Source organism: Pristiophorus japonicus, chromosome 8 (assembly GCF_044704955.1).
Source record: "Pristiophorus japonicus isolate sPriJap1 chromosome 8, sPriJap1.hap1, whole genome shotgun sequence".
NCBI classification, from domain to species: Eukaryota; Metazoa; Chordata; class Chondrichthyes; family Pristiophoridae; genus Pristiophorus; species Pristiophorus japonicus.
In genome coordinates this window covers 8070865-8097112 of record NC_091984.1, presented here as the reverse complement: position 1 = coordinate 8097112, position 26248 = coordinate 8070865, and the positions used below count along the sequence as shown (strand labels likewise).

Genomic DNA, 26248 nt, shown 5'->3' with positions numbered 1-26248 from the left:
TCTGTGGTTGTGCACCACAACAGACACAGAGGTCCTCTGTACACCAAAATAAACATTAGTCATAATCCTTCGTGGTCGCCAGATTTGTAGGAGGTTTTAACCTCAAACTTAATGTTTTGGACATGACTACATATTGGTATCGTTAGATTTTTATTGTTATAAAGTAGAAGTCAATTCAACCGGCAAAGACTAATTTTAACCGACAGTAATTACAGTTCCGAAGGATATTCCCAAATTCAGTCACTGGACAGTGTCGCATGCAATGTCACCGTTATTTCTTTGATCCGGTCTGGCAAATTAGAGCGTTAGGCTTTCCCCAGAATGGATTCACTCCTCAATACCACTGTACCAGAGAGACGTGAAGTGCATTAGGCTTGTGTAACTCCATCTCGTCAGGTACCATCGTCCTCTTCTCTACATCTGTACATCCCAGGTCAAACAGTACATTTTTTATCATTCTTTTTTAAGGTCAGTTGAGTCCTCTTATCCAATCATTTGTGGCAAATGCAAGACTTCTAGATATTTCCCCATTCTCTTGTTCTGGGGACAGTTCCATATCTGGTTAATCCAAAAGTGGTCTCTCTGATGCTGTCTTTGTATGTTCAATTATGTAGCCATTATCTCATTTTAACCTGTAACATTACTTTTACAATAACAGTACGCAGCTGTAATGGTTGCTGTTGCAAAAGCTCGCTGTATCCCATTCCCTCTCTGCAAAACCGGACTTGAATCATGCATGGTCTGATAATTTCTATATAAATAACTTGTCTGGACCTTGCTTGGTCTGACCATTTCTGTAAAAACTTGTTTGGACTTTGCACGATAATGTCTTGTCACCAATAAAGCAAGATACATTTTATAATCAAGCTTAATTCATTTTACAATCTCAAAAGCAAGGTTCACAAATGTTAATACATTTTGTAATCTCACAATGATTGCAAGCACTTCAACCTTCTCTTTTGCACTCATGTGCTGGGCTCCGCTATCATTGAGGATGGGGATATTCATGGAACCTCCTCCTCCCGTTAGTTGTTTAATGGTCCACCACCATTTACAACTGGATGTGGCTGGAATGCAGAGCTTTGATCTGGTCCACTTATTGTGAGATCACTTAGCTTTGTCTATAGCATGCTGCTTCCACGGTTTAGTGTACATATAGTCCTGTGTTGCAGCTTCCCCAGGTTGGCACCTCACTCTTAGGGATGCCTAGTGCTGTTGTTGGCATTCTCTTCTGCACACCTTATTGAACCAGGGTTGGTCCGCTGGCTTAATGGTAATGGTAGATTGAGGGATATGCCCGGCCATGAGATGACAGATTGTGGTGAAATACAATTTTGCTGCTGCTGATGGTGCACAATGCCTCATGGGTGCCCAGTTGTGAGCTGCTAGATCTGTCCTGAATCTATCGCATTTAGCAGTGTGGTAGTGTCATAAAACATGATGAATGATGTCCTCAGTCTGAAGATGGGTCTTTGTCTCCACAATAACTGTTACCGGCTACAAAGTTGTCATGGACAGATGCATCTGCGACAGGTAGATTGGTGAGGACAAATTAACGTATGTTTTTCCCCCGTGTTGGTTCTCTCAACACCTGCCGCACTCTCAGTCTATCAGCTATGTGCATCAGGACTTGGCCAGCTCGGTCAGTAGTGGAGATACCGAGGTGCTCTTGGTGATGGACATTGAAGTCTCCCACCCACAGTATATTCTGTGTCCTTGCTTCCCTCAGTGCTTCTTCCAAGTGGTGATCAACATGGAGGAGTACGGATTGATCAGCTGAGGGAGGGCGTTAGATGGTAATCAGGAGGTTTACTTGCCCATGCTTGACCTGAATCCATCAGAATTCATGTGTTCTGGAGTCAATGTTGAGGACTCCCAGGGGCATTCGACCCGAATGTAAACCACTGTGCCACCACCACAATGACAGAATGTCAGTCTGTCCTGCCGGTGGGATAGAACATGTCCAGGGATAGTAATGGAGGAGTCGGGGACATTAGCTGAAATGTATGATTCTGTGAGTATGACTATATGAGGCTCTTGACTACATGGAATATTGTGTCCAATTGTGGGTATCGCACTGTCGGAAGGATGTGAAGACCGAAGAGTGGGTGCAGAAAAGATTTAAAAGAATGGTTCCGTTACATGGATAGATTGGAGAAGCTGGGGTTGTTCTCCTTAGAACAGAGATGGTTAAGGAGATTTGATCGTGGTGTTAAACATCGAGGCAGAGTAGATAGAGAGAAGCTGTTCCCATTGGCGAAAGGGTCGAGAACCAGAGGACACAGATTTAAGGTGATTGGCAAAAGAACCAAAGGTGACATGAGGAGAAATTTTATTATGCATCAAGTGGTTAGGATCTGGAATGCACTGCCTTAGGTGGTGGAGGCAGATTCAATCGTGACTTTGAAAATGGAACTGGATAAGTACCTGAAGGGAAAAAAATTGCAGGGCTACGGGGAAAGGGTGGTGGAGTGGGAGTAATTAAAGGGCTTTTGCAGAGAGCCAGCATGGGCTCGATGGGCCGAATGGCCACCTTCTATGCTCTAATCATTGTATATTACAATTCAAAATAACACAGTAGCAGTATACTGGACCCTATTTGCTGACCACAACACTATTTGCTGGACCATTCACACCCATTAAAGGAGGAAACTGAAAATTAAAATGTTTTCTCGGTTCAAAATGATAACCTGAGGAAAAAGAAAATCGTGAAAAAAGCCCATCAAGAATTACGATGTGCATAAAATGGACATCACACATGTGAATGTGAGAAGTGGATTATCATCCAATGGGAAAGATGAATTGTGGCCTGAATTGTAAGTATTTAGCAAGAAGTTTTAGCCTGTGCTATCATTAAACATTATGAAGTTAATATAAGTTTGTTGCATCTTATAAATAATTAAGGTGCTGAAGTGACCAGATCTTGTAGTGCAAATTGCATTAGTACATTTGCTTTTCATTGAATAGAAATTTGCTGATTAGATAAAAGGTTAAAGCTGTTCCCTCGATCTATATTCGTGTCATTTCTAATGTTGGAAGCTTGCTCACTTTTGGCTGAGTTTATTTGCAAAACTAAATGATCACATTATGAAAATATTAAATGATTCGAGCTCGCCATTTTCCTCTGAAAGGGCACATTGCATTCCACATGTCTTCAGTTTGCATCGCTGCTATAGGAACAGCACTGTAATTTAGGTAATTTGCATTCCACATGCCAATGCCATGGAGTTTTAATTTCCTCAAGATAGATGCCTTTATTGAAATGCTCTCTGGATCGTCAAACCAGACCTCATGGTATGTAATATTGACCTGCCATTAAAAAACAAAGAGAGTTAAACAAGTAGGAACAAGGTTTGACTCAGTACACAGTTCCAGACAAAATACTGAACATCTTTAGCAGCAATATGCACAATACATTAAACTTGTACTTGCATTAAAAGGTGAGGTTAGGTCGGCTGAGCTAAAGAAAGGTGAAAGGGTGGATTGTTCCAAACCTTAGTTGAAATGGATTATGAAAATCACTGCAAACTAATAGAAGCTAACTTTAGAGAAAGTCTGGTTACTGATCCTTCATTGAGAGCACAGAATCTCAAAATTAATTAATTTCAAATTTTTAGTTCTTTATGATACTAAAGTTGGCAAAGTCAATGCAAGTACTGACCTTGAAATTACACCGTGGGATACAGTACAAATAATTTGATAGGTTACTGATGCTGTTAAAATAGCGCCAGGCTGATCAATTGATTGAATTAAGTGTTCATCCGCTAACACTCCACAGCATAATTTCAAGCCAATTACATAACTATGCTACAGCACTTCAAAGAAACTTTTTGTGTGATGCACATTGAGCTTTAAATAGACACAATCAAGTACAATACGAATGCCATTCTTAACATCTATTACAACAAGAACAACAACATTTATATTGCACCTTTAATGTAGTAGAGCATCCTAAGGTGTTTCACAGGGGCGTTATCAAATAAAATCTGACACAGAGGCACATCGGGAGATATTGGACAGGTGACCACATGCTTGGCCAAAGACGTGGGTTTTAAGGAAGGTCTTGAAGGAGGAGAGGTAGGGACGTTGAGGAGGGGAATTCAAGAGCTGAGGGCCTCGGCAGTTTGAATGCTACCAATGGCCTTCATAAAAGGGAATTCAAAAGTCTTCTATAGGCATACAGGTATTATACGGGTAAGAGGAGGGGTGGGACAATAAAGGAAACTTATGAATGGAGGCTGAGGGTATGGCTGAGGTACTACATGAGTACTTTGCATCTATCTTCACCAAGGAAGAAGTTGCTGCTCAATTCATAGTGAAAGAGGAGATAGTGGGGATACTGGATGGGATAAAAATTGATAAAGAACAGGTACTACCAGTAAGGCGGGCTGTACTTAAAGTAGGTTAATCACCAGGACTGAATGGGATGCATCGTGGGATGCTGAGGGAAGTTAAGGACGGAATCGCACAGATACTGGCCATAATCTTTCAATTCTCCTTAGATACAGGAGTGGTGCCAGAGGACTGGAGAATTTCAAATGTTACATCCTTGTTCAAAAAAGTGTGTAAGGATAAATCCAACAACTATAGGCCTGTCAGCTTAACCTCGGTATTGGAGAAGCTTTTAGAAACAATAATCATGGACAAAATTAACAGTTACTTGGACACGCGTGGATTAATTAAGAAAAGCCAGCAAAGATTTGTTAAAGACAAATCGTGTTTAACTAACTTGATCGAGTTTATTGATGAGGTAACAGGGAGGGTTTATGAGGGCAATGCGGTTGACGTGGTGTGCATGGACTTTCAAAAAAGGCGTTTGATAAAGTGCCACATAATAGGCTTGCCAGAAAAGTTGAAGCCCATCGAATAAAAGGGACAGTAGCAGTATGGATACAAAATTGGCTAAGAGACAGGAAACAGAGAGTAGTGGTGAACGGTTGTTTTTCAGACTGGAGGTAGGTATACTGTGTGTCCCCAGGGGTCGATACTAGGACCACTACTTTTCTTGATGTATATTGATGACTTGGACTTGGGTGTACAAGGCACAATTTCAAAATTTGCGGATGACACAAAACTTGGAAGTATAGTGAACAGTGAGGAGGATAGTGATAGACTTCAAAAAGACATAAACAGGCTGGTGAAATGGGCGGACACGTGGCAGGTGAAATTTAACGCAGAAAATGTGAAGTGAAACATTTTGGTAGGAAGAACGAGGAAAGGTAATATACACTAAAGGGTAAAAAACTAAAAGAGGTATATGAACAGAAAGACCTGGGGGTATATGTGCACAAATCATTGAAGGTGGCAGGGCAGATGGAAAAAGCCGTTAAAAAAGCATACGGGATCCTGGGCTTGATAAATAGAGACAACGAGTACAAAAGCAAGGAATTTATGATGAACCTTTATCAAACACTGTTTAGGCATCACCTGGAATATTGTGTCCAATTCTGGGCACTGCACGTTAGGAGAGTTCCGAGGGCTTTAGAGAGGGTGCACAAAAGATTTACAAGAGTGGTTCCAGGGATGAGGGACTTCAGTTACATGGATGGATGAGAGAAGCTGGTGTTGCATTTCTTGGAGCAGACAAGGTTGAGAGGAGATTTGATGGAGCTGTTCAAAATAATGAGGGGTCTCGACAGAGTATATCGAGAGAAACTGTTCCCATTGGTGGAAGGATCGTGAACCAGATGTCACAGATTTATGGTGATTGGCAAAAGAACCTAAGTCAACATGAGGAAAAACTTATTTTAAGCAGGGAGTGGTTCAGATTTGGAAAGCACTGCCTGAACAGTTGGTGCAGCCAGACACAATCTTGGCTTTCAAAAGGGAATTGGATCAGTACCGAAAGGCAAAAAAATGCAGGACTACGGGGAAAGCACACGATCGTGGGACTAGCTGGAGTACTCTTGCAAAGAGCCGGCACGGGCTCAGCAGGCTGAATGGCCTATGTCTGTGCTAAAACCAGAAAACACTTTATTTTATACTTTCCAGATGATTCAAAACTCAGAAATGTGGTCAACGATGAGAACGATAGTAACAGACTTGCATTGCTTTATAAATGGTACGAAAGCCATTTTTGCCAAACTTTTACAAAACACTTGTTGTGCCTATTAGGAGCATTGTCTTTAATTCTGGATAACACACTTCAAAAAGAATGTCAAGGCCTTAAAGTGGGTGTAAAAGAGATTGGTTATAATGGTACCAGGAATGAGAGACATTGGGGGTGAAATTGCCCTTTTTTATGGCTCCATTAGCGCCTCTGGGGCAGCGCCAATGGGGAGCAAGACAGTTTTTGTCCAGGGAGGTGGGCACGACCATGGATGTGCTGTGCCTCATGGTTAGCACCCCAGGGTGCTACACAAGGGCGATGACATCATTGTGTTGCAAGGCGACCCATCACTACCCCATACCGACCTATTACCACCCCACATGGGAAATTGCCATGCAGGCCGCGAGGCCGGAGCAAGCAAGTGTCAACGGCAACTTCGTGGGTCGCGAAGCTGGCCAACATCTGCTCTCAGGGCAGTGCTTAAAGGGGAGGGCACCACCGCCCTGGGCCATCTCTTTATGTCAGCCGAGTCTCGCATTCTCTCGATGATGGCTGCCCGAGCTTGGTCTGAACCACCATTGTGTCAGGATGCTTTTACCGATATATAAAAAGGAAAAGTGTAACTAAAGTAAATGTTGGTCCTTTAGAAGATGAGAAGGGGGATTTAGTAATGGGGAATGTGGAAATGGCTGAGACCTTAAACAATTATTTTGCTTCGGTCTTCACAGTGGAAGAGACAAAAACCATGCCAAAAATTGCTGGTCACGGGAATGTCGGAAGGGAGGACCTTGAGACAATCACTATCACTAGGGAGGTAGTGCTGGATAGGCTAATGGACTGAAGGTAGACAAGTCCCCTGGTCCTGATGAAATGCATCCCAGGGTATTAAAAGAGATGGCAGAAATTATAGCAGATGCATTGGTTATAATCGACCAAAATTCTCTGGACTCTGGGGACGTACCAGTGGATTGGAAATCAGCTAATGTAACGCCTCTGTTTAAAAAAGGGGGCAGACAAAAGACAGGTAACTATAGGCTAGTTAGTTTAACATCTGTAGAGGGGAAAATGCTTGAAGCTATCATTAAGGAAGAAATAGCGGGACATCTAGATAGGAATAATGCAATCAAGCAGACGCAACATGGATTCATGAAGGGGAAATCATGTTTAACTAATTTACTGGAATTCTTTGAAGATATAACGAGCATGGTGGATAGAGGTGTACCGATGGATGTGGTGTATTTAGATTTCCAAAAGGCATTCGATAAGGTGCCACACAAAAGGTTACTGCAGAAGATAAAGGTATGCGGAGTCAGCGGAAATGTATTAGCATGGACAGAGAATTGGCTGGCTAACAGAAAGCAGAGAGTTGGGATAAATGGGTCCTTTTCAGGTTGGAAATTGGTGGTTAGTGGTGTGCCACAGGGATCAGTGCTGGGACCACAACTGTTTACAATATACATAGATGACCTGGAGGAGGGGACAGAGTGTAGTGCAACAACATTTGCAGATGACACAAAGATTAGTGGGGAAGCGGGTTGTGTAGAGGACACAGAGAGGCTGCAAAGAGATTTCGATAGGTTAAGTGAAAGGGGTAAGATTTGGCAGATGGAATACAATGTAGGAAAATGTGAGGTCATCCACCTTGGAAAAGAAAACAGTAAAAGGGAATATTATTTGAATGGGGAGAAATTACAACATGCTCGGTGCAGAGGGACCTGGGGGTCCTTGTGCATGAATCCCAAAAAGTTAGTTTGCAGGTGCAGCAGGTAATCAGGAAGGCGAATGGAATGTTGGCCTTCATTGCAAGAGGGATGGAGTACAAAAGCAGGGAGGTCCTGCTGCAACTGTACACGGTATTAGTGAGGCTGCACCTGGAGTACTGTATGCAGTTTTGGTCACCTTACTTAAGGAAGGATATACTAGCTTTAGAGGGGGTACAGAGACGATTCACTAGGCTGATTCCGGAGATGAGGGGGTCACCTTATGATGATAGATTGAGTAGACTGGGTCTTTACTCGTTGGAGTTCAGAAGGATGAGGGGTGATCTTATATAAACAGCAGTGGCAGCCAGTTCTCGTGGTGCATATAGGTACCAACGAGATAGGTAAAAAACAGGATGAGGTCCTACAAGCTGAATTTAGGGAGCTAGGTGTTAAATTAAAAAGTAGGGTCTCAAAGGTAGTAATCTCACGATTGCGACCAGTGCCACGTGCTAGTCAGAGTAGGAATCACAGGATGGCTCAGATGAATACGTGGTTTGAGGAGTGGTGCAGAAGGGAGGGATTCAAATTCCTGGGACATTGGAACTGGTTCTGGGGGAGGTTGGACCAGTACAAACCGGACGGTCTGCACCTGGGCAGGACCGGAACCAATGTCCCAGGGGGAGTGTTTGCGAGTGCTGTTGGGGAGGGGTTAAACTAATATGACAGGGGGATGGGAACCTATGCAGGGAGACAGAGGAAAGTAGAATTGGGGCAGAAGCAAAAGATAGAAAGAAGAAAAGTAAAAGTGAAGGGCAGAGAAACCCAAGGTAAAAATCAAAAAGGGCCACATTACAGCAAAATTCTAAAGGGGCAAAGTGTGTTAAAAAGACAAGCCTCAAGGCTCTGTGCCTCAATGCAAGAAGTATTCATGGTAAGGTGGATGAATTAACTGTGCAGGCAGCAATTCATGAATATGATATAATTGGCATCACGGAGACATTGCTCCAGGGTGACCAAGGCTGAGAATTCAACATCCAGGGGTATTCAACATTTAGGAAGGATAGACAGAAAGGAAAAGGAGGTGGGGTAGCGTTGCTCGTTAAAGAGGAAATTAACGCAATAGTAAGGAAGGACGTTAGCTTGGATGAAGTGGAATCTGTATGGGTGGAACTGCTGAATACTAAAGGGCAGAAAACACTAGTGGGAGTTGTGTACAGACCACCAAACAGTAGTAGTGAGGTTGAAGACAGCATCAAACAAGAAATTAGGGATGCGTGCAATAAAGGTGCAGCAGTTATCATGGGCAACTTTAATCTACATATAGATTGGGCGAAGCAATACGGTGGAGGAAGATTTCCTGGAGTGTATTCGGGATAATTTTCTCGACCAATATAGAGGGCTGGCCATCCTAGACTGGGTGATGTGTAATGAGAAAGGACTCTTAGCAATCTTGTTATGCGAGGCCCCTTGGGGAAGAGTGACCATAATATGGTAGAATTCTTTATTATGATGGAGAGTGATACAGTTAATTCAGAGACTAGGGTCCTGAACTTAAGGAAAGGTAACTTGGATGGTATGAGACGTGAATTGGCTGGAATAGACTGGCGAATGATAATTAAAGGGTCGATGGTGGATAGGCAATGGCAAACATCTAAAGATCACATGGATGAACTTCAACAATTGTACATCCCTGGAGTAAAAATAAAACGGGGAAGGTGGCTCAACCGTGGTTAACAAGGGAAATTAAGAATAGTGTTAAATCCAAGGAAGAGGCACATAAATTGGTCAGAAAAAGCAGCAAACCTGAGGACTGAGAGAAATTTAGAATTCAGCAGAGGAGGACAAAGGGTTTAATTAGGAGGGGGAAAATAGAGTATGAGAGGAAGCTTACTGGGAACATAAAAACTGACTGCAAAAGCTTCTGTAGATATGTGAAGAGAAGAAGATTAGTGAAGACAAACGAAGGTCCCTTGCAGTCCGATTCAGCGGAATTTATAATGGGGAACAAAGAAATGGCAGACCAGTTGAACAAATACTTTGATTCTGTCTTCACGAAGGAAGACACAAATAACCTTCAGGAAATACTAGGGGACCGAGGATCGAGTGAGAAGGAGGAACTGAAGGAAATCCTTATTAGGCGGGAAATTGTGTGAGGGAAATTGATGGGATTGAAGGCCGATAAATCCCCGGGGTCTGATAGTCCATTAATTATAGACCGGTTAGCCTGACATCAGTAGTGGGGAAAATGTTGGAATCAATTATTAAAGATGAAATCGCAGCGCATTTGGAAAGCAGTGACGGGATCGGTCCAAGTCAGCATGCATTTATGAAAGGGAAATCATGCTTGACAAATCTTCTGGAATTTTTTGAGGATGTAACTGGTAGAGTGGACAAGGGAGAACCAATGGATGTGGTGCATTTTGACTTTCAAAAGGCTTTTGACAAGGCCCCGCACAAGAGATTGGTGTGCAAAATCAAAGCACGTGGTATTGGGGGTAATGTACTGACATGGATAGAGAACTGGTTGGCAGTCAGGAAGCAGAGAGTTGGGATAAACATGTCCATTTCAGAATGGCAGGCAGTGACTAGTGGGGTGCCGCAGGGTTCAGTGCTGGGACCCCAGATATTTGCAATATACATTAATGATTTAGATTAAGGAATTAAGTGTAATATCTCCAAGTTTGCAGATGACACTAAGCTGGGTGGTGATGTGAGCTGTGCGGAGGATGCTAAGAGGCTGTAGGGTGACTTGGACAGGTTAAGTGAGTGGGCAAATGCATGGCAGATGCAGTATAATGTGTATAAATATGAGGTTATCCACTTAGGTGGCAAAAACACGAAGGCAGAATATTTTCTGAATGGCGGCAGATTGGGAAAAGGGGAGGTGCAATGAGACCTGGGTGTCATGGTACATCAGTCATTGAAAGTTGGAATGCAGGTACAGCAGGTGGTGAAGAAGGCAAATGGTATGTTGGCCTTCATAGCTAAGGGATTTGAGTATAGGAGCAGGGAGGTCTTACTGTAGTTGTACAGGGCCTTGGTGAGGCCTCACCTGGAATATTGTGTTCAGTTTTGTTCTCCTAATCTGAGGAAGGACGTTCTTGCTATTGAGGGAGTGCAGCGAAAGTACGCCAGACTGATTCCCAGGATGGCAGGACTGACATAGGAGGAGAGACGGGATCGACTGGGCCTGTATTCACTGGAATTTAGAAGAATGAGAGGAGATCTCATAGAAACATATAAAATTCTGACGGGACCGGACAGGTTAGATGCAGGAAGAATGTTCCCGATGTTGGGGAAGTCCAGAACCAGGCGACACAGTCTAAGGATAAGGGGTAAGCCATTTAGGACTGAGATGAGGAGAAACATCTTCACTCAGAGAGTTGTTAACCTGTGGAATTCCCGACCGCAGAGATTTGTTGATGCTAGTTTATTGGATATATTCAAGAGGGAGTTAGATGTGGCCCTTATGGCTAAAGGAATCAAGGAGTATGGAGAGAAAGCAGGAAAGGGCTACTGAGGTGAATGATTAGCCATGATCTTATTGAATGGTGGTACAGGCTCGAAGGGCCGAATGGCCTATTCCTGCAAACATCTTCTATGTTTCTTTGTTTCTATGTAATGCCCCCTTTTCAAAAAAAAACTGAACTAAAAAAAACCTAACTAACTCACTTACACTGGAGCAACTTAAATGGGGAGAATTGCGATTTTTAAGTTACCCCAAAAAAATCTAGTTGCTCCAAAAAAAACCAGAGCAACTCCAGGGGAAATTTGGGTGCCGGTGAAGCTCCTAACCCTGGCCGAAACGCTTCACCCCGCCCTTCCTCACGGTGCCGATGCCAGTCCTAACCCTGGCTGAAAGGCCTCTCTCCCTCGCCCCTCTCCCCTCTCCCCTCCCCTCCCCTCCCTCTCTCTCCTCCCACTCTCTCTCCCTCTCTGCTGCTGCTGTCCAGGCCGTGGAACTGCACCTGATGCACTGATTCTCTTACCTGAGCTGAATTTGTTAACTGCCCAGAAGGTTGTTCCAGAGTGGTCACATATCCCATCCTCAGAAAAATTGCAGTCAATCAGAGCTGGCCAAACTTGCTTTAATGGCCAGAATTGGCGCGGGTGGCAGGTTACGCCCCCAATGAGGTAAAAAAATGGTAGCCGAAAAAAATCCTACCTAAGTGAATTACGTTAGTGCAGAAACTTTGAGGAAACTTACAGATTTCAATTTACTCCAAAAAAACGGCGCACACCAATAAAACGGCGCAGATAATTGGGGAAAATTGAGCCCAATAAAGGGGGAGATAGAGGAAATACTGGATGGGATTAGAATTGATAAAGACGAGATACTAGAAAGGCTGCCCATACATAAAGTAATTAAGTCACCAGGACCGGATGGGATGCATCCTCGGATGCTGAGGGAAGTGAAGGAAGAAAGCACGGAGGTACTGACCATAATCTTTCAATCCTCTTTAGAAACAGAAGTAATGCCAGAGGACTGAAGAATTGCAAATATTACACCCTTGTTCAATAAAGGGTGTAAAGTTAAACCCTGCAACTATAGACCGGTCAGTTTAACCTCGGTAGTGCGGAAGCTTTTAGAAACAATAATCAGGGACAAAATTAACAGTCACTTGGACAAGTATGGATTAATTAAGGAAAGCCAGCATTGATTTGTTAAAGGCAAATCATGTTTAACCAACTTGATCTAGTTTTTTGACGAGGTAACGGAGATCGTAGATGAGGGCAATGTGGATGACGTGGTGTACATGGATTTCCAAAAGGCATTTGACAAAGTGCCACATAATAGGCTTGCCAGCAAAACTGAAGCCCATAGAATAAAAGGGACACTGGCAGAGTGGATGCAAAATTAGCTGTATGACAGGAACAGAGAATAGTTATGAACGGTTGTTTTTCGGACTGGGGGAATGGAAACAGCAGATTAACAAAAGTTGAGGGGATCCTGGCTTCCTGAATAGAGGTATCGGGTACAAAAGTATGGCTATTATGATGAACCTGTATAAAACACTTTTTCAGCCTCAGCTGGAATATTGTGTCCAATTCTGGGCACCGCACTTTAGGAATTTAGTGAAGGTATTAGAGCGAGTGCAGAACAGATTTATGAGAATGATTCTAGGGATGAGGGACTTCAGTTACATGGACAGTCAGGAGAATCTGGAGCAGAGATGATTGAGAGGCGATTTGATAGAGATGTTCAAAATCATGAGGGGTTGAGAACAAGAGGACACAGATTTAAGGTGATTGGCAAAAGAACCAAACGTGACAGAAGGAAAAAAACATTTACACAGCGAGCGGTTCGGATCTGGAATCCTCTGCCTGAAAGCGTCGAGGAGACAGACTCAATCACGGCTTTCAAAAGGGAGTTGGATAAGTACCTGAAAGAAAAAAATTTGCAGGGCCAAGGCGAAAGGACAGGGGTGTGGGACTAACTGAGATGCTCTTTCAGAGAGCCAGCAAGGGCTCAATGGGCCAAATGGCCCTCTTCCATGCTGGAAACATTCTATGATTCTATGGGGGTGAAATTCATTATTGCCCCATTTGGTGGTGATAACAGTTGGGAGGTGTGAAACTCAGTGCCAAGCCCTAAAGTTTGCAAATAGATGTTAACAAATATGATGTGATTGGGATTACAGAGACGTGGCTCCAGGATGATCAGGGCTGGGAACTCAACATCCAGGGGTATTCAACATCAGGAAGGATAGAATAAAAGGAAAAGGAGGTGGGGTAGCATTGCTGGTTAAAGAGGAGATTAATGCAATAGTTGGGAAGGACATTAGCTTGGATGATGTGGAATCTATATGGGTAGAGCTGCAGAACACCAAAGTGCAAAAAACGTTAGTGGGAGTTGTGTACAGACCTCCAAACAGTAGTTGTGATGTTGGGGAGGGCATCAAACAGGAAATTAGGGGTGCATGCAACAACGGGTGACTTTAATATGCACATAGATTGGGCTAACCAAACTGGAAGCAATACGGTGGAGGAGGATTTCCTGGAGTGCATAAGGGATGGTTTTCTAGACCAATATGTTGAGGAACCAACTGGGGGGAGGCCATCTTAGACTGGGTGTTGTGTAATGAGAGAGGATTAATTAGCAATCTCATTGTGCAAGGCCCCTTAGGGAAGAGTGACCATAATATGGTGGAATTCTGCATTAGGATGGAGAATGAAACAGTTAATTCAGAGACCATGGTCCAGAACTTAAAGAAGGCTAACTTTGAAGGTATGAGGCATGAATTGGCTAGGATAGATTGGCGAATGATACTTAAGGGGTTGACTGTGGATGAGCAATGGCAGACATTTAGAGACCGCATGGATGAACTACAACAATTGTACATTCCTGTCTGGCATAAAAATAAAAAAGGGAAGGTGGCTCAACCGTGGCTATCAAGGGAAATCAGGGATAGTATTAAAGCCAAGGAAGTGGCATACAAATTGGCCAGAAATAGCAGCGAACCCGGGGACTGGGAGAAATTTAGAACTCAGCAGAGGAGGACAAAGGGTTTGATTAGGGCAGGGAAAATGGAGTATGAGAAGAAGCTTGCAGGGAACATTAAGACGGATTGCAAAAGTTTCTATAGATATGTAAAGAGAAAAAGGTTAGTAAAGACAAACGTAGGTCCCCTGCAGTCAGAATCAGGGGAAGTCATAACGGGGAACAAAGAAATGGCAGACCAATTGAACAAGTACTTTGGTTTGGTATTCACTAAGGAGGACACAAACAACCTCCGGATATAAAAGGGGTCAGAGGGTCTAGTAAGGAGGAGGAACTGAGGGAAATCCTTATTAGTCGGGAAATTGTGTTGGGGAAATTGATGGGATTGAAGGCCGAGAAATCCCCAGGGCCTGATGGACTGCATCCCAGAGTACTTAAGGAGGTGGCCTTGGAAATAGTGGATGCATTGACAGTCATTTTCCAACATTCTATTGACTCTGGATCAGTTCCTATCGAGTGGAGGGTAGCCAATGTAACCCCACTTTATAAAAAAGGAGGGAGAGAGAAAACAGAATTATAGACCGGTCAGCCTGACCTCAGTAGTGAGTAAAATGATGGAATCAATTATGAAGGATGTCATAGCAGCGCATTTGGAACGAGGTGACATGATAGGTCCAAGTCAGCATGGATTTGTGAAAGGGAAATCATGTTTGACAAATCTTCTAAAATTTTTTGAGGATGTTTCCAGTAGAGTGGACAAGGGAGAACCAGTTGATGTGGTATATTTGGACTTTCAGAAGGCTTTCGACAAGGTCCCACACAAGAGATTAATGTGCAAATTTAACGCACATGGGATTGGGCGTAGTGTGCTGACATGGATTGAGAACCATTTGTCAGACAGGAAGCAAAGAGCAGGAATAAATGGGTACTTTTCAGAATGGCAGGCAGTGACTAGTGGGGTACCGCAAGGTTCTGTGCTGGGGCCCCAGCTGTTTACACTGTACATTAATGATTTAGACGAGGGGATTAAATGTAGTATCTCCAAATTTGCGGATGACACTAAGTTGTGTGGCAGTGTGAGCTGCGAGAAGGATGCTATGAGGCTGCAGAGTGACTTGGATAGGTTTGGTGAGTGGGAAAATGCATGGCAGATGAAGTATAATGTGGATAAGTGTGAGGTTATCCACTTTGGTGGTAAAAACAGAGAGACAGACTATTATCTGAATGGTGACAGATTAGAAAAAGGGGAGGTGCTATGAGACCTGGGTGTCATGGTACATCAGTCATTGAAGGTTGGCATGCAGGTACAGCAGGCGGTTAAGAAAGCAAATGGCATGTTGGCTTTCATAGCGAGGGGATTTGAGTACAGGGGCAGGGAGGTGTTACTAAATTGAACAGGGCCTTGGTGAGGCCACACCTGGAGTATTGTGTACAGTTTTGGTCTCCTAACTTGAGGAAGGACACACTGCTATTGAGGGAGTGCAGCGAAGGTTCACCAGACTGATTCCCGGGATGGCGGGACGGACATATCAAGAAAGACTGGATCAACTGGGCTTGTATTCACTGGCGTTCTGAAGAATGAGAGAGGACCTCATCGAAACGTTTAAAATTCTGATGGGTTCAGGCAGGTGAGATGCAGGAAGAATGTTCCCAATGTTGGGGAAGTCCAGAACCAGGGGTCACAGTCTAAGGATAAGGGGTAAGCCATTTAGGACTGAGATGAGGAGAAACTTCTTCACCCAGAGAGTGGTGAACCTGTGGAATTCTCTACCACAGAAAGTTGTTGAGGCCAATTCACTAAATATATTCAAAAAGGAGTTAGATGTAGTCCTTACTACTAGGGGGATCAAGGGGTATGGCGAGAAAGCAGGAATGGGGTACTGAAGTTGAATGTTCAGCCATGAACTCATTGAATGGCAGTGCAGGCTCGAAGGGCCGAATGGCCTACTCCTGCACCTGTTTCTATGTTTCTATGTTTCTATGTTTCTATGTTTTGCTCATCTCACAAAATCTGGGTTACCACCCCCGGAACGAAGTGGAGCGCTGGTTGAAGAGATTTTCACACTGCTCATAGTTTAGCAAGTGTAATCCTTGCTGTGCCCAAGATAAATTCTTTCAGAGCAAGTCATACTTGGTCTCAATATAAAATATCTGATTTTAAATAAAACAAGATAATGTTGCACTTTCCAGATACTATAAATTTGAGACCCAAGTAACAAATGTTTACGGTCTTGGAACTTTTGTTTGAACCAGAAATGAGAACATTACAATGAACCATTACTCAGCATCCTTCAGACAAAAAGATAACTCCTCAACTGCTCTCATCACTTGCAACTTTCCAGGGCATGAACTTCAGTTCAGTTTGTCCAGTAGGTAGAAAACCCAAAACAGTCGCAAACCTTGTACAATTTACAATACATTTGTGCTGTACACTCACAATAAAATGTTACAAAGAAAAACTTGTTTGAAACATTAGATATAAAATGATTGAAGTATTCCTCCAGCTTCATCCGGGTGAAAGAAATTGAACTCCACCTGACATTCAGTCACATTGGGGAGCATTGGCCCAGAAATTCCGGGTCCATATGGAGGTTCGACAGACCAGGGAAGGCATCGCACAATGCGTGTGCGCTGAAAACTGGCTTTGCCGATCTGTCAAGCTCCAGCTTGACACATCATCCGCATATCGGGAGCGAGGACATTTTCAAGGGCAAGATTGAGGTATTTTCCCATATCTTGCCCAGCAAATTTCCTCAAAACTCTTGTACCAGGCGTAAGAATCTTAAAACACACATAAAACATAAAAAATAAAATTAAAAATACACATTTTATTTTTTAAAACCCTGCCTACTACTTTAAGTTTATTTAAAACCATAATTAAAATACCTTTAAAAACTCAGAAATGTTTTTTTCTCTAAGATATTTATTAATTTTAATTTCAATCAATTTTAATTATGTTAGGTGTGGTTTTTATTTTTTAATTTGGTGTTATTGTGTTTGGGTATTTTTCTCAATTAATAGCAATGAGAACTTGTAGATACGGGGTTCCCATTGCTGTTAATTGAGAATACTGTACCTGATTGGCTGAGCAGTCATACATGACTGCATCTTCTGTGTGGGAATCTATGGATGGGAGCAGGCTTCGCAGTGCAGCAAGAGAATGCCTCCCCACCGGAATCGCAGGCTGCTCTCGGACCACCAGGCAAATCCGTAGAAATATTTCAGGTCGGAGGCAATTGCCCGCGGGAAACCTCCAACCGCAATTTCAGCCCCAATAAAACCTCACTTATTACAGCTGCTTTCTCTGGTTTCTCTGGCAAATGTTTGGCAGAAAGTTCTTCGAATCATAGAAACATAGAAAATAGGTGCAGGAGTCTGCACCGCCATTCAATGAGTTCATGGCTGAACGTGCAATTTCAGTACCCCATTCCTATAGAAACATAGAAAATGTTCTTGTATGCATACAGTTTTTTTCAAAGGCCGCAGTGGTCCCTGCATGGACTCATTTGAGATCCTTGCTTCAAGCTCCATAGAGACAGACTCTGTCTCCATTGAAGACATTCTTACAATTCGCTGCAGTACCAATCCACTAGCGAACAAGTTGGTCTCCTCCATCCTCTCTGCTATTATGGAGAGTGTGTGTGGCACTTCTCTCAGTACCTGCCTAAGTTGCCGATGCACCTCTTGCAATCTCGTTCTCAACAATCAGCCCCGGAGTTTAGTATCTGTATCCAGCTGATTAGAGCTTGGAAAGTACTGCGCCCCTCAACGTGACCTCCACATAGCTGTCTCTACCACCAGTGTCTGCTTGTGCTCACTCGTGAGATGTGAGTCACCAGGTGAAAATACAACTAACTCTCGAAGTGAACCCATTTAAGTGTGAGTCTCTGTGCTGGTGCATGGCTGTAGATCCTGTGACAGTGCACCCTCAGAAGGAGTGAGGTCCTCTGAGGAAATGTGCTCATGGATGTCCTGTCACACTTGCTGTACACGTGAAGTCCCTGGAAGACAAAAGAAAGAGATAGGATTTAGTTGTGACAAAGTCACAATGTTGACAATCCATACTCAGTCTTCTCATAGTTCAGCCATCAATGAAAAGAAGCCAGCGTATGGACCCAGGTAATTCAGCTTCTGAAAGGGGTTCATGATTAATTCATTCGATAGAGGGATAAATATGATTTGCATCATGAGAGAGAGAGAGAGACAAACAGATTTCACTGAGCAACCGCTGGTGTTTTGCCACCAACCAGCCGTCGATATTCATAATAGAATATGTTTCTAGATTAGAAATATTATGTTCGGATCAGAAAAGTTAAGAGACTTGGGGTTTATGCTTACACAGCAAGTCCAAAATGTTTCTCTGTGTTTTGTTGATGTAGACTTGTGTCTCTGGATTATGCAGTCGCCAGAAACTACCATATTAGGTAATGTAAGCTCCAGTTTGATAAGAAAATAGTGTATCAATGTAAGTATTTTCCCTTGTTCGAGAGCACGGTGATACCCAGGCCGAGGTATACCTTGCTCCATCTGTGACTACACTTCACTTGCAAATCGCATTTTATGTTGAAATTAAAGAATAAAATGATTATAACCAGAGAACTGAATTCATACTACTTAAGTGAACAAACGGAAGTTTGTTTTAAGACAACAATATATGTGTCAGAGATATTTGTAATTCTGTCACCAGCTATCTGTGAGCTCCCTGTGTCTCCATCTTCAACTGAGAGGGCACAGATGTGCCACATATCTCCAGTGCATCCTCTTTTCTATCTGTGAGCTGCACTATTTATGGCGCCCCAATTCCAGTCCTATTTCTCTCCCTTGTGTTTTGCGCTCTCTTCTCCAACAATAGGTGCAAAAACAGACCTGTGAGTGAGTGAAGAACATAAGACATAAGAACATAAGAAATAGGAACAGGATGAGGCCATTTGGCCCTTCGAGCCTGCTCCGCCATTCAAAAGATCATCGCTGATCTGATCAGGGACTCAGTTCCACTTTCCTGCCCGCTCCCCATCACTCCTTACTCTCTTATCACTCAAAAATCTGTCTATCTCAACCTTAGGTATATTCAAAGACCCAGCCTCCACAGCTCTCTGGGGCAGAGATTTCCTTAGATTTACAACCTTCTGAGAGAAGAAATTTCTCCTCATCTCAGTTTATTCTGAGATGCAGGTGCAGATGAAGGTACATATGATAAGCGTGACTATGAGACACATGCATCATATTACCTGATTGGGATGAGTATGGATATGTGGGAAGGTGATGCAGTGCACAGAAAGTGAGGGTAGGGTGCTGTTCAAAGTTGAGTTGGTGTTAGGTGTGTGGTGAAGAATACTTAGTAAGACAGAGTGAAAACGGTTTGGCTTAAAGCATAGAATGTAGTTGAATCAGCAAAAGTACTCATTTTTCCTGATCCAGTGAGATAATTAAACTGCTTTCTGCATTGCATCCATGACCTGGGCACAATGCTCCTGCTGCTCTCCTCCTGAACTAACTCCAACTGCACCTCCTTGATGAGAGCAGCAGGTTTCTTCCTCCAATGGCTGGGGGAAAATATGTCTCTCCTCCACCTCCTGACTGCACCCAGCAGTAATTCCAGTGAGGCATCATTGAATCTGGGTGCTGCCCTTGCTCTATGTCCACCATCCATACTGAACATCTCCAATTTACACGAGGGCACTGTCGCTTTAAATACAGCTGAGATTATGTCATGTGGATGTACATCACGCCCACTGTGCAGCTTGGAGACACAAAACCTTGAAGTCAAAATGAATTGCTACAATTGAGTTCAGATTGCAAAATTCAGCCCGCTCAGTTGATTTCCGTGTTTCCCCCATGTAACTCCACACCGGAGCACACAACCTGCCTTCAGATTAATATCGGGATCAACAATATGGAACAAACTTTCAAATCTAATATCATTTTGTTTCAGTTTCATCTCTCTAAAAAAATAATTGTTGGAATGTGTGTGTTGCTGCCCATCTCGAGTTGCCCAAAGCGACTGCGTGTCTTGCGAGGTATTTCAGAGGGCAGTTAATGATCAGCCACATTGGTGTGTGACCGAGGTTACATAGAGGTCAGATCGGGTAAGGAATCAAATATGAATCTTGTTGTGTATGGAGAAAGAGTCAGACTGAACGCTGTGAGCGCAAAGTAAAGTGTGACCTTAGTCTTTTATTGCAGATCTCCAGAGTGCATGTCTGACCTGTGAAGCCTCCTTAAATACCTGTGCTCCCAAGGGATTATGCGATCCCCGTGGACTCCAGGGTGGCTGTACAGAGTAAATGCAAGTCCACATATATAACAACATCTCCCCCCCGCCCCCAAAGTCAATAGTGTAACTATCTACAATGTGAGTCAATCTGGGGCCCTTTTTGCCTGGTTGATCGTCTCGGTGTGAAAGCTGGTATTGTTGAATGATTTGTTGGGCCCTGCAGGGCTGCTGTGGATGATGGGTTCTGCTTCGTGGTCAACCGCGGTGCCGGTTGCCACTGGTGTGTATGTTGGGGGATCAAAAAAGGTGGGTTGCTCAGGATAGTCCGTGAATCTGAGTTTGATTTGGTCCAAGTGTTTCCGGTGAATGAGTCCATTTGAAAGTTTGATCCGAAACACCCTGCTCCCTTCTTTGGCCACGACAGTGCCGGGAAGCCACTGGAACCTTGTCCATAATTTAATACAAATACAGGATCATTGATTTCAAACTTGCGTGACACATTTGCGCTATCATGGTATGCACTTTGTTGAAGCCGCCTGCTCTCTACCTGTTCATGTAGATCAGAGTGAACTAACGAGAGCCTTGTCTTAAGTGCTCTTTTCATGAGCAGTTCAGCAGGTGGGATCCCAGTGAGTGAGTGGGGTCTTGTGCGGTAGCAAAGCAGGACTTGGCATAGGCGAGTCTGCAGTGAGCCTTCAGTTGCCCTCTTCAAGCCTTGCTTGATGGTTTGCACTGCTCTCTCTGTCTGACCATTGGACGCTGGTTTAAATGGGGCAGATCTGACACGTTTGATCCCATTACGGGTCATGAATTCTTTGAACTCAGCACTAGTAAAATATGGCCCGTTGTCGCTCACCAGGACGACGGGTAAGCCGTGTGTGGCAAACATGGCCCGCAGGCTTTCAGTAATGGCAGCGGACGTACTAGCCGACATTATCTCACATTCAATCCACTTGGAGTATGCGTCTACAATCACAAGGAACATTTTACCAAAGAACGGGCCTGCATAGTTGACGTGTACCCAAGACCACGGTTTGGAGGGCCAAGACCATAAACTTAGCGGCGCCATCCTGGGTACATTGCTTAACTGCGAGCATCTGTGAATGCAGGACTCTAAGTCCGCATCGATACCAGGCCACCACACGTGGGATCTGGCTATCGCTTTCATCATTACGATGCCTGGGTGGGTACTGTGGAGGTCATTAATGAAGGTGTCTCTGCCCTTCTTGGGGACCACTGCTCAATTGCCCCACAGAAGGTAGTCTGCCTGTATAGACATTTCATCTTTGCGCCGTTGGAACGGCTTTATCTCTTCCTGCATTTCCACTGGGACACTGGACCAGCTCCTGTGAAGCACACAGCGTTTGACTAGAGATAATAAGGGGTCCTGGCTTGTCCAGATTTTGGTCTGCCGGGCAGTGACAGGTGATTGCTCACTCTTAAATGCTTCCATAACCATTGCTAGATCTGTGGGCTGCGCCATTTCTATCCCTGTGGTGGGCAATGGCAGCCGGCTGAGAGCTTCGGCGTAGTTTTCTGTGGCGGATGGCGTAGTTGTATGCAGACAAGGTGAGCGCCCATCTCTGGATGCGGGCCGATGCGTTGGTATTTATCCCATTACTCTCGGAAAACAGGGATATAACTGGCTTATGGTCAGTTTCCAATTTGAATTTTAGCCCAAACAGGTATTGATGCATTTTCTTTACCCCATAGACACACGCTAACGCTTCTTTTTCAATCATGCTGTAGGCTCTCTCAGCCTTAGACAGACTCCTGGATGCATAAGCAACCGGTTGCAGTTTCCCAAAATCATTAGCTTGTTGCAATACACACCCGACACTATATGACAACGCATCACATGCTAGTACAAAACGCTTATAATGGATCATACAACGCAAGCAATTTGTTTGAGCATAACAATTGTCTCGCTTTTACAAAGACATTTTCTTGGCTTTTGCCCCAAACCCATTCTCCCCCTTTTCGTAGTTCTAGCATTGTGCTGAGACCCGGTAAGAAGTTACCAAAGTTGTTCAAGAGTCCCAGAAACGACCGCAGCTCCGGCACGTTCTGTGGCCTTGGTGCGTTCTCGATTGCCTCCGTCTTCGCGTTGGTGGGCCTGATGCCGTCCGCTGCAATCCTCCTTCCCAGGAACTCCACTTCAGGCGCCAGGAAAACGCACTTCGAGCGTTTTAACCTGAGCCCCATGCGTTTGAGTCGACGAAGAATCTCCTCCAGGTTCTGCAGGTGCTTGACTGTGTTCCGACCTGTGACCAAGATGTTGTCCTGGAAGACCACGGTGTGCAGGACCGACTTCAGTAAACTTTCCATGTTTCTCTGGAATATCGCCGCCGCTGATCGGATTCCAAACAGGCATCTGTTATAAACAAAAAGACCTTTGTGAAAGTTGAGGCAGTTGAGGGCCTTCGATGATTCCTCCAGTTCCTACGTCATGTAGGCTGAAGTCAGATCCAGCTTCGTTAACATCTTTCCTCCCGCCAGCGTTGCAAAGAGTTCGCCGGCCTTTGGTAGTGGGTATTGGTCCTCATCATCATAGGCAGTCCCTCGGAATCGAGGAGGACTTGCTTCCACTCCCAATGTGAGTTCTTTGATGGCTGAACAGTCCGATACGAGAGCCACAGATCCTGTTACAGGTGGAACAGACAGTCGTTGATAGAAGGGGTGATGCAGGGAGAAACGATTGATAGTTACTTTGTAATTGCCACAGATTCTGACTGTGCCTTCGCCCTTGAGGATTGGGACAATAGGACTGGCCCTCTCGTTGAACTCGATTGGTGAAATGATGCCCTCTCTTTGCAGCTGGTCTAGCTCGATCTCTACCCTTTCTCCCATCATGTACGGTACTGCTCTCGCCTTGTGATGGACGGCTCGTGCCCCCGGAATTAGGTGGATCTGCACTTTTGCTTCTTGGAATTTCCCGATGCCTGGTTCGAACAGCGAAGGAAATTTGTTTAAGACCTGGGCACATGAAGTGTCGTCAGCGAGTGATAGAACTCGGACGTCATCCCAGTTTCAGCGTATCTTTCCCAGCCAGCTCCTGCCGAGCAGCGTGGGACCATCGCCCGGTACCACCCAGAGTGTTAGCTTGTTTACCGTTTCATCATAGGAGACCTTTACGGTAGCACTGCCGATTACAGGAATCTGTTGTTTTGTGTAAGTTCTTCGTTTCGTGTGAACTGGAGTTAAGACTGGCCTTGAGGCCTTGTTGCAATCACAACCTTTCGAAAGTCTTTTTGCCCATGATGGACTGGCTTGTGCCCGTGTCCATCTCCATTAACACCAGGAGTCCATTTAGTTCAACATTCAGCATTATCGGGGGACAATTCGTGGTGAATGTGTGTACCTCATGTACCTCTGTCTCCTCTACCTGAGGCTCTGGTTCGTCGTGATCCTTCGTGGATCTGTCCTCGTCTGCAACATGGTGGATTGCAGGTTTAACAAGCTAAGCAGCTCGCCTGCACACTCATTGGAGGTGCCCCATTGTTCCATAGCCCTTGCAAACGTACTCTTTGAATCAGCATGAACGGAAACGATGATCACCCCCGCAGCGCCAACAAGATGTTAATGGCCTTGCATTCATCACCCTTGATGGTGGACTCTGAGTCATCTGCGGACCTGCGGCTGCAATTATGTGACCTGCCCTGTATGTTATGATTCGAACACAACATCACTTTGTTCACAGTACTTGTAGCTGCACTTGTGTGCTGAGAGATTTGCTTCGTTTTGTCACTGGTGGCAATGAACACCTGGGCTGTCGTTATTGCCTTACACAAGGTTGGGGTCTCCACAGTCAAAAGTTTGTGAAGTATGGTTTCGTGGCCAATGCCAAGTACGAAAAAGTCTCTGAGCATGTGCTCCAAATGTCCTTCAAATTTGCAATGTCCTGCAAGGCATCTTAGCTCAGCGACATAACTCGCCACTTCCTGACCTTCAGACCTTTTGTAGGTGTAGAACTGGTACTTTGCCATCAGAACGCTTTCCTTCGGGTTCAAATGCTCTTGGACCAGCGTGCACAAATCGTCATACGATTTCTCCGTGGGTTTCGCTGGAGTGAGCAGATTCTTCATGAGGCCATACCTTGGTGCCCCACAGAGGGTGAGGAGGATTGCCCTTCATTTGGCAGCTCTCTCTTCCCCATCGAGCTCATTGGCCACAAAGTATTGGTCGAGTCGCTCCACAAAAGTTTCCCAATCATCCCCCACCGAAAATTTCTCCAGGATGCCCACTGTTCTCTGCATCTTTGGACTCGCTATCTGTATCTCGTCGCCAGTTGTTGTGTATGGAGAAAGAGTCAGACTGAACACTGTAAGCTCAAAGTAAAGTGTGAACTTAGTCTTTTATTGCAGGTCTCCAGAGTGCTTCTCCAACCTGTGAAGCCACCTTAAATATCTGTGCTCCTCAGGGATTATGGGATCCCTTGGGACTCCACGGGATGAGCCCTCTGGTGGCAGTACAGAGTAAATACAAGTCCACATATATAACAAATCTCAATTGCCAAATCCTGTACACAGAGAATATTGAATCATGAAAGGCTGTAATATTCACATTGTGTAAAGAACATTAAATGCACCAATCGCTATTATGCTTTGATTGATAATCTTACCATATAGTTAAAATATGGAACTCTCGAAACTTCATCCCAATATTTGCCGGTAAACGATTTAGGCAAGAGCTTCATGATATCTTTGTATGGGACCGGTCTTGCCGCGTGATAACTGCAAGGGGCACGTATCAAATCGTTCTGTTCCAATTCACATCTACCAGGCTGGAAAGTACAAAAAGGATGAGAAAATAATACTTGTGAATATATTTAATTGTTAACTTCAAAAACACAAGAACAGCCTGAATGATCTCCAATTATAAAGGACAAGACACACCCAGTGGTTTATCTGGAATGCGTAACTAGATCCTGCCTGCCTAAGTAATCAAGTACTTTACAAATTGTAATTTGAGCGATTCTGACTGCCAGGCTCCAGTCGGAACAGAGCTCACATCGAAGAGATTGGGCTCACCCTTGTGTCTGAAGACCTACTCCTACCCCCCAAACATGTTTCTAACATTCAGTTCACCCCCTGAGTTTCTGATTTTTGCCAATCAACAAGTTCCTGACCTTCCCCTCCACGTTTCTGTCATCCTCTCCCCACTCAATTTCCTGCCTTTCACCCTCCCCCCTTCCCCCCGAAATCCTGACATTTTCTCTCCCTACCCAGGTTCCTGAGCAGCACCACCCCCCACCCAAATATCTGACCTCCCCCCACCAAAGGTCCTGACCTTCACCTAATGCCCAAGTTCCTGACCTTCTTTACCCCTCTGGGCTCTTTACCTTCTCCCCCCAACTAGTTCCTTCCCAGCCCCCACCACCCATAGGTGTGTAAGGGGTGGTCTCGTTCTTTAGCCCTGCCCCACAGGTTCAATCCGCTTTATAAAATCCCAAATTCGATTAAAGTTCATAGTTTCTTCCATGTGCACTTTAGAATCTCAAACTTTCTGGTAGATATGCCAAATTAAATTTCCTTTCCAATTAGTCCAAACACTTGGCGGGGGGGGGTTTCCAACAAATTTTGCCCCCTTCAGATGGGGCATTGTGTGTGGGTCACAGATTGTTAACAGGTTTATTGGCTATGAAGTGAACAGTAACCCAGCATGGCTCAAAGACTGGTGTGGAAGAAATGGGTTTCAATTCATGGGGCACGGGTACCAGTACAGGGGTAAGAGGGAACTGTTCCGTTGGGACAGGTTTCACTTGAACCATGCTGGGGCTAGTGTCCTGGGGAATTGAATAACTAGGGCTGTAGAGAGGGGAGGGCTCAGGTGAGCAGAAA

The 26248-nt window shown here is 44.4% G+C and overlaps 1 protein-coding gene across 1 annotated transcript in view; it reads right to left on the bottom strand.

Moving 5' to 3' along the window:
* Nucleotides 1-3003: 3003 nt before the first annotated feature.
* Nucleotides 3004-26248, bottom strand: part of LOC139268372 (di-N-acetylchitobiase-like) — a 41758-nt gene continuing 18513 nt past the window's right edge. Inside the window, exons 5-6 of the mRNA XM_070886442.1 lie at nt 25030-25191; nt 3004-3309 (exon numbers count right to left, since the gene is read on the bottom strand). Of these exons, the coding sequence (XP_070742543.1) occupies nt 3097-3309; nt 25030-25191 (375 nt within the window). The 3' untranslated portion in view covers nt 3004-3096. The remainder of the gene's footprint in view (nt 3310-25029; nt 25192-26248) is intronic.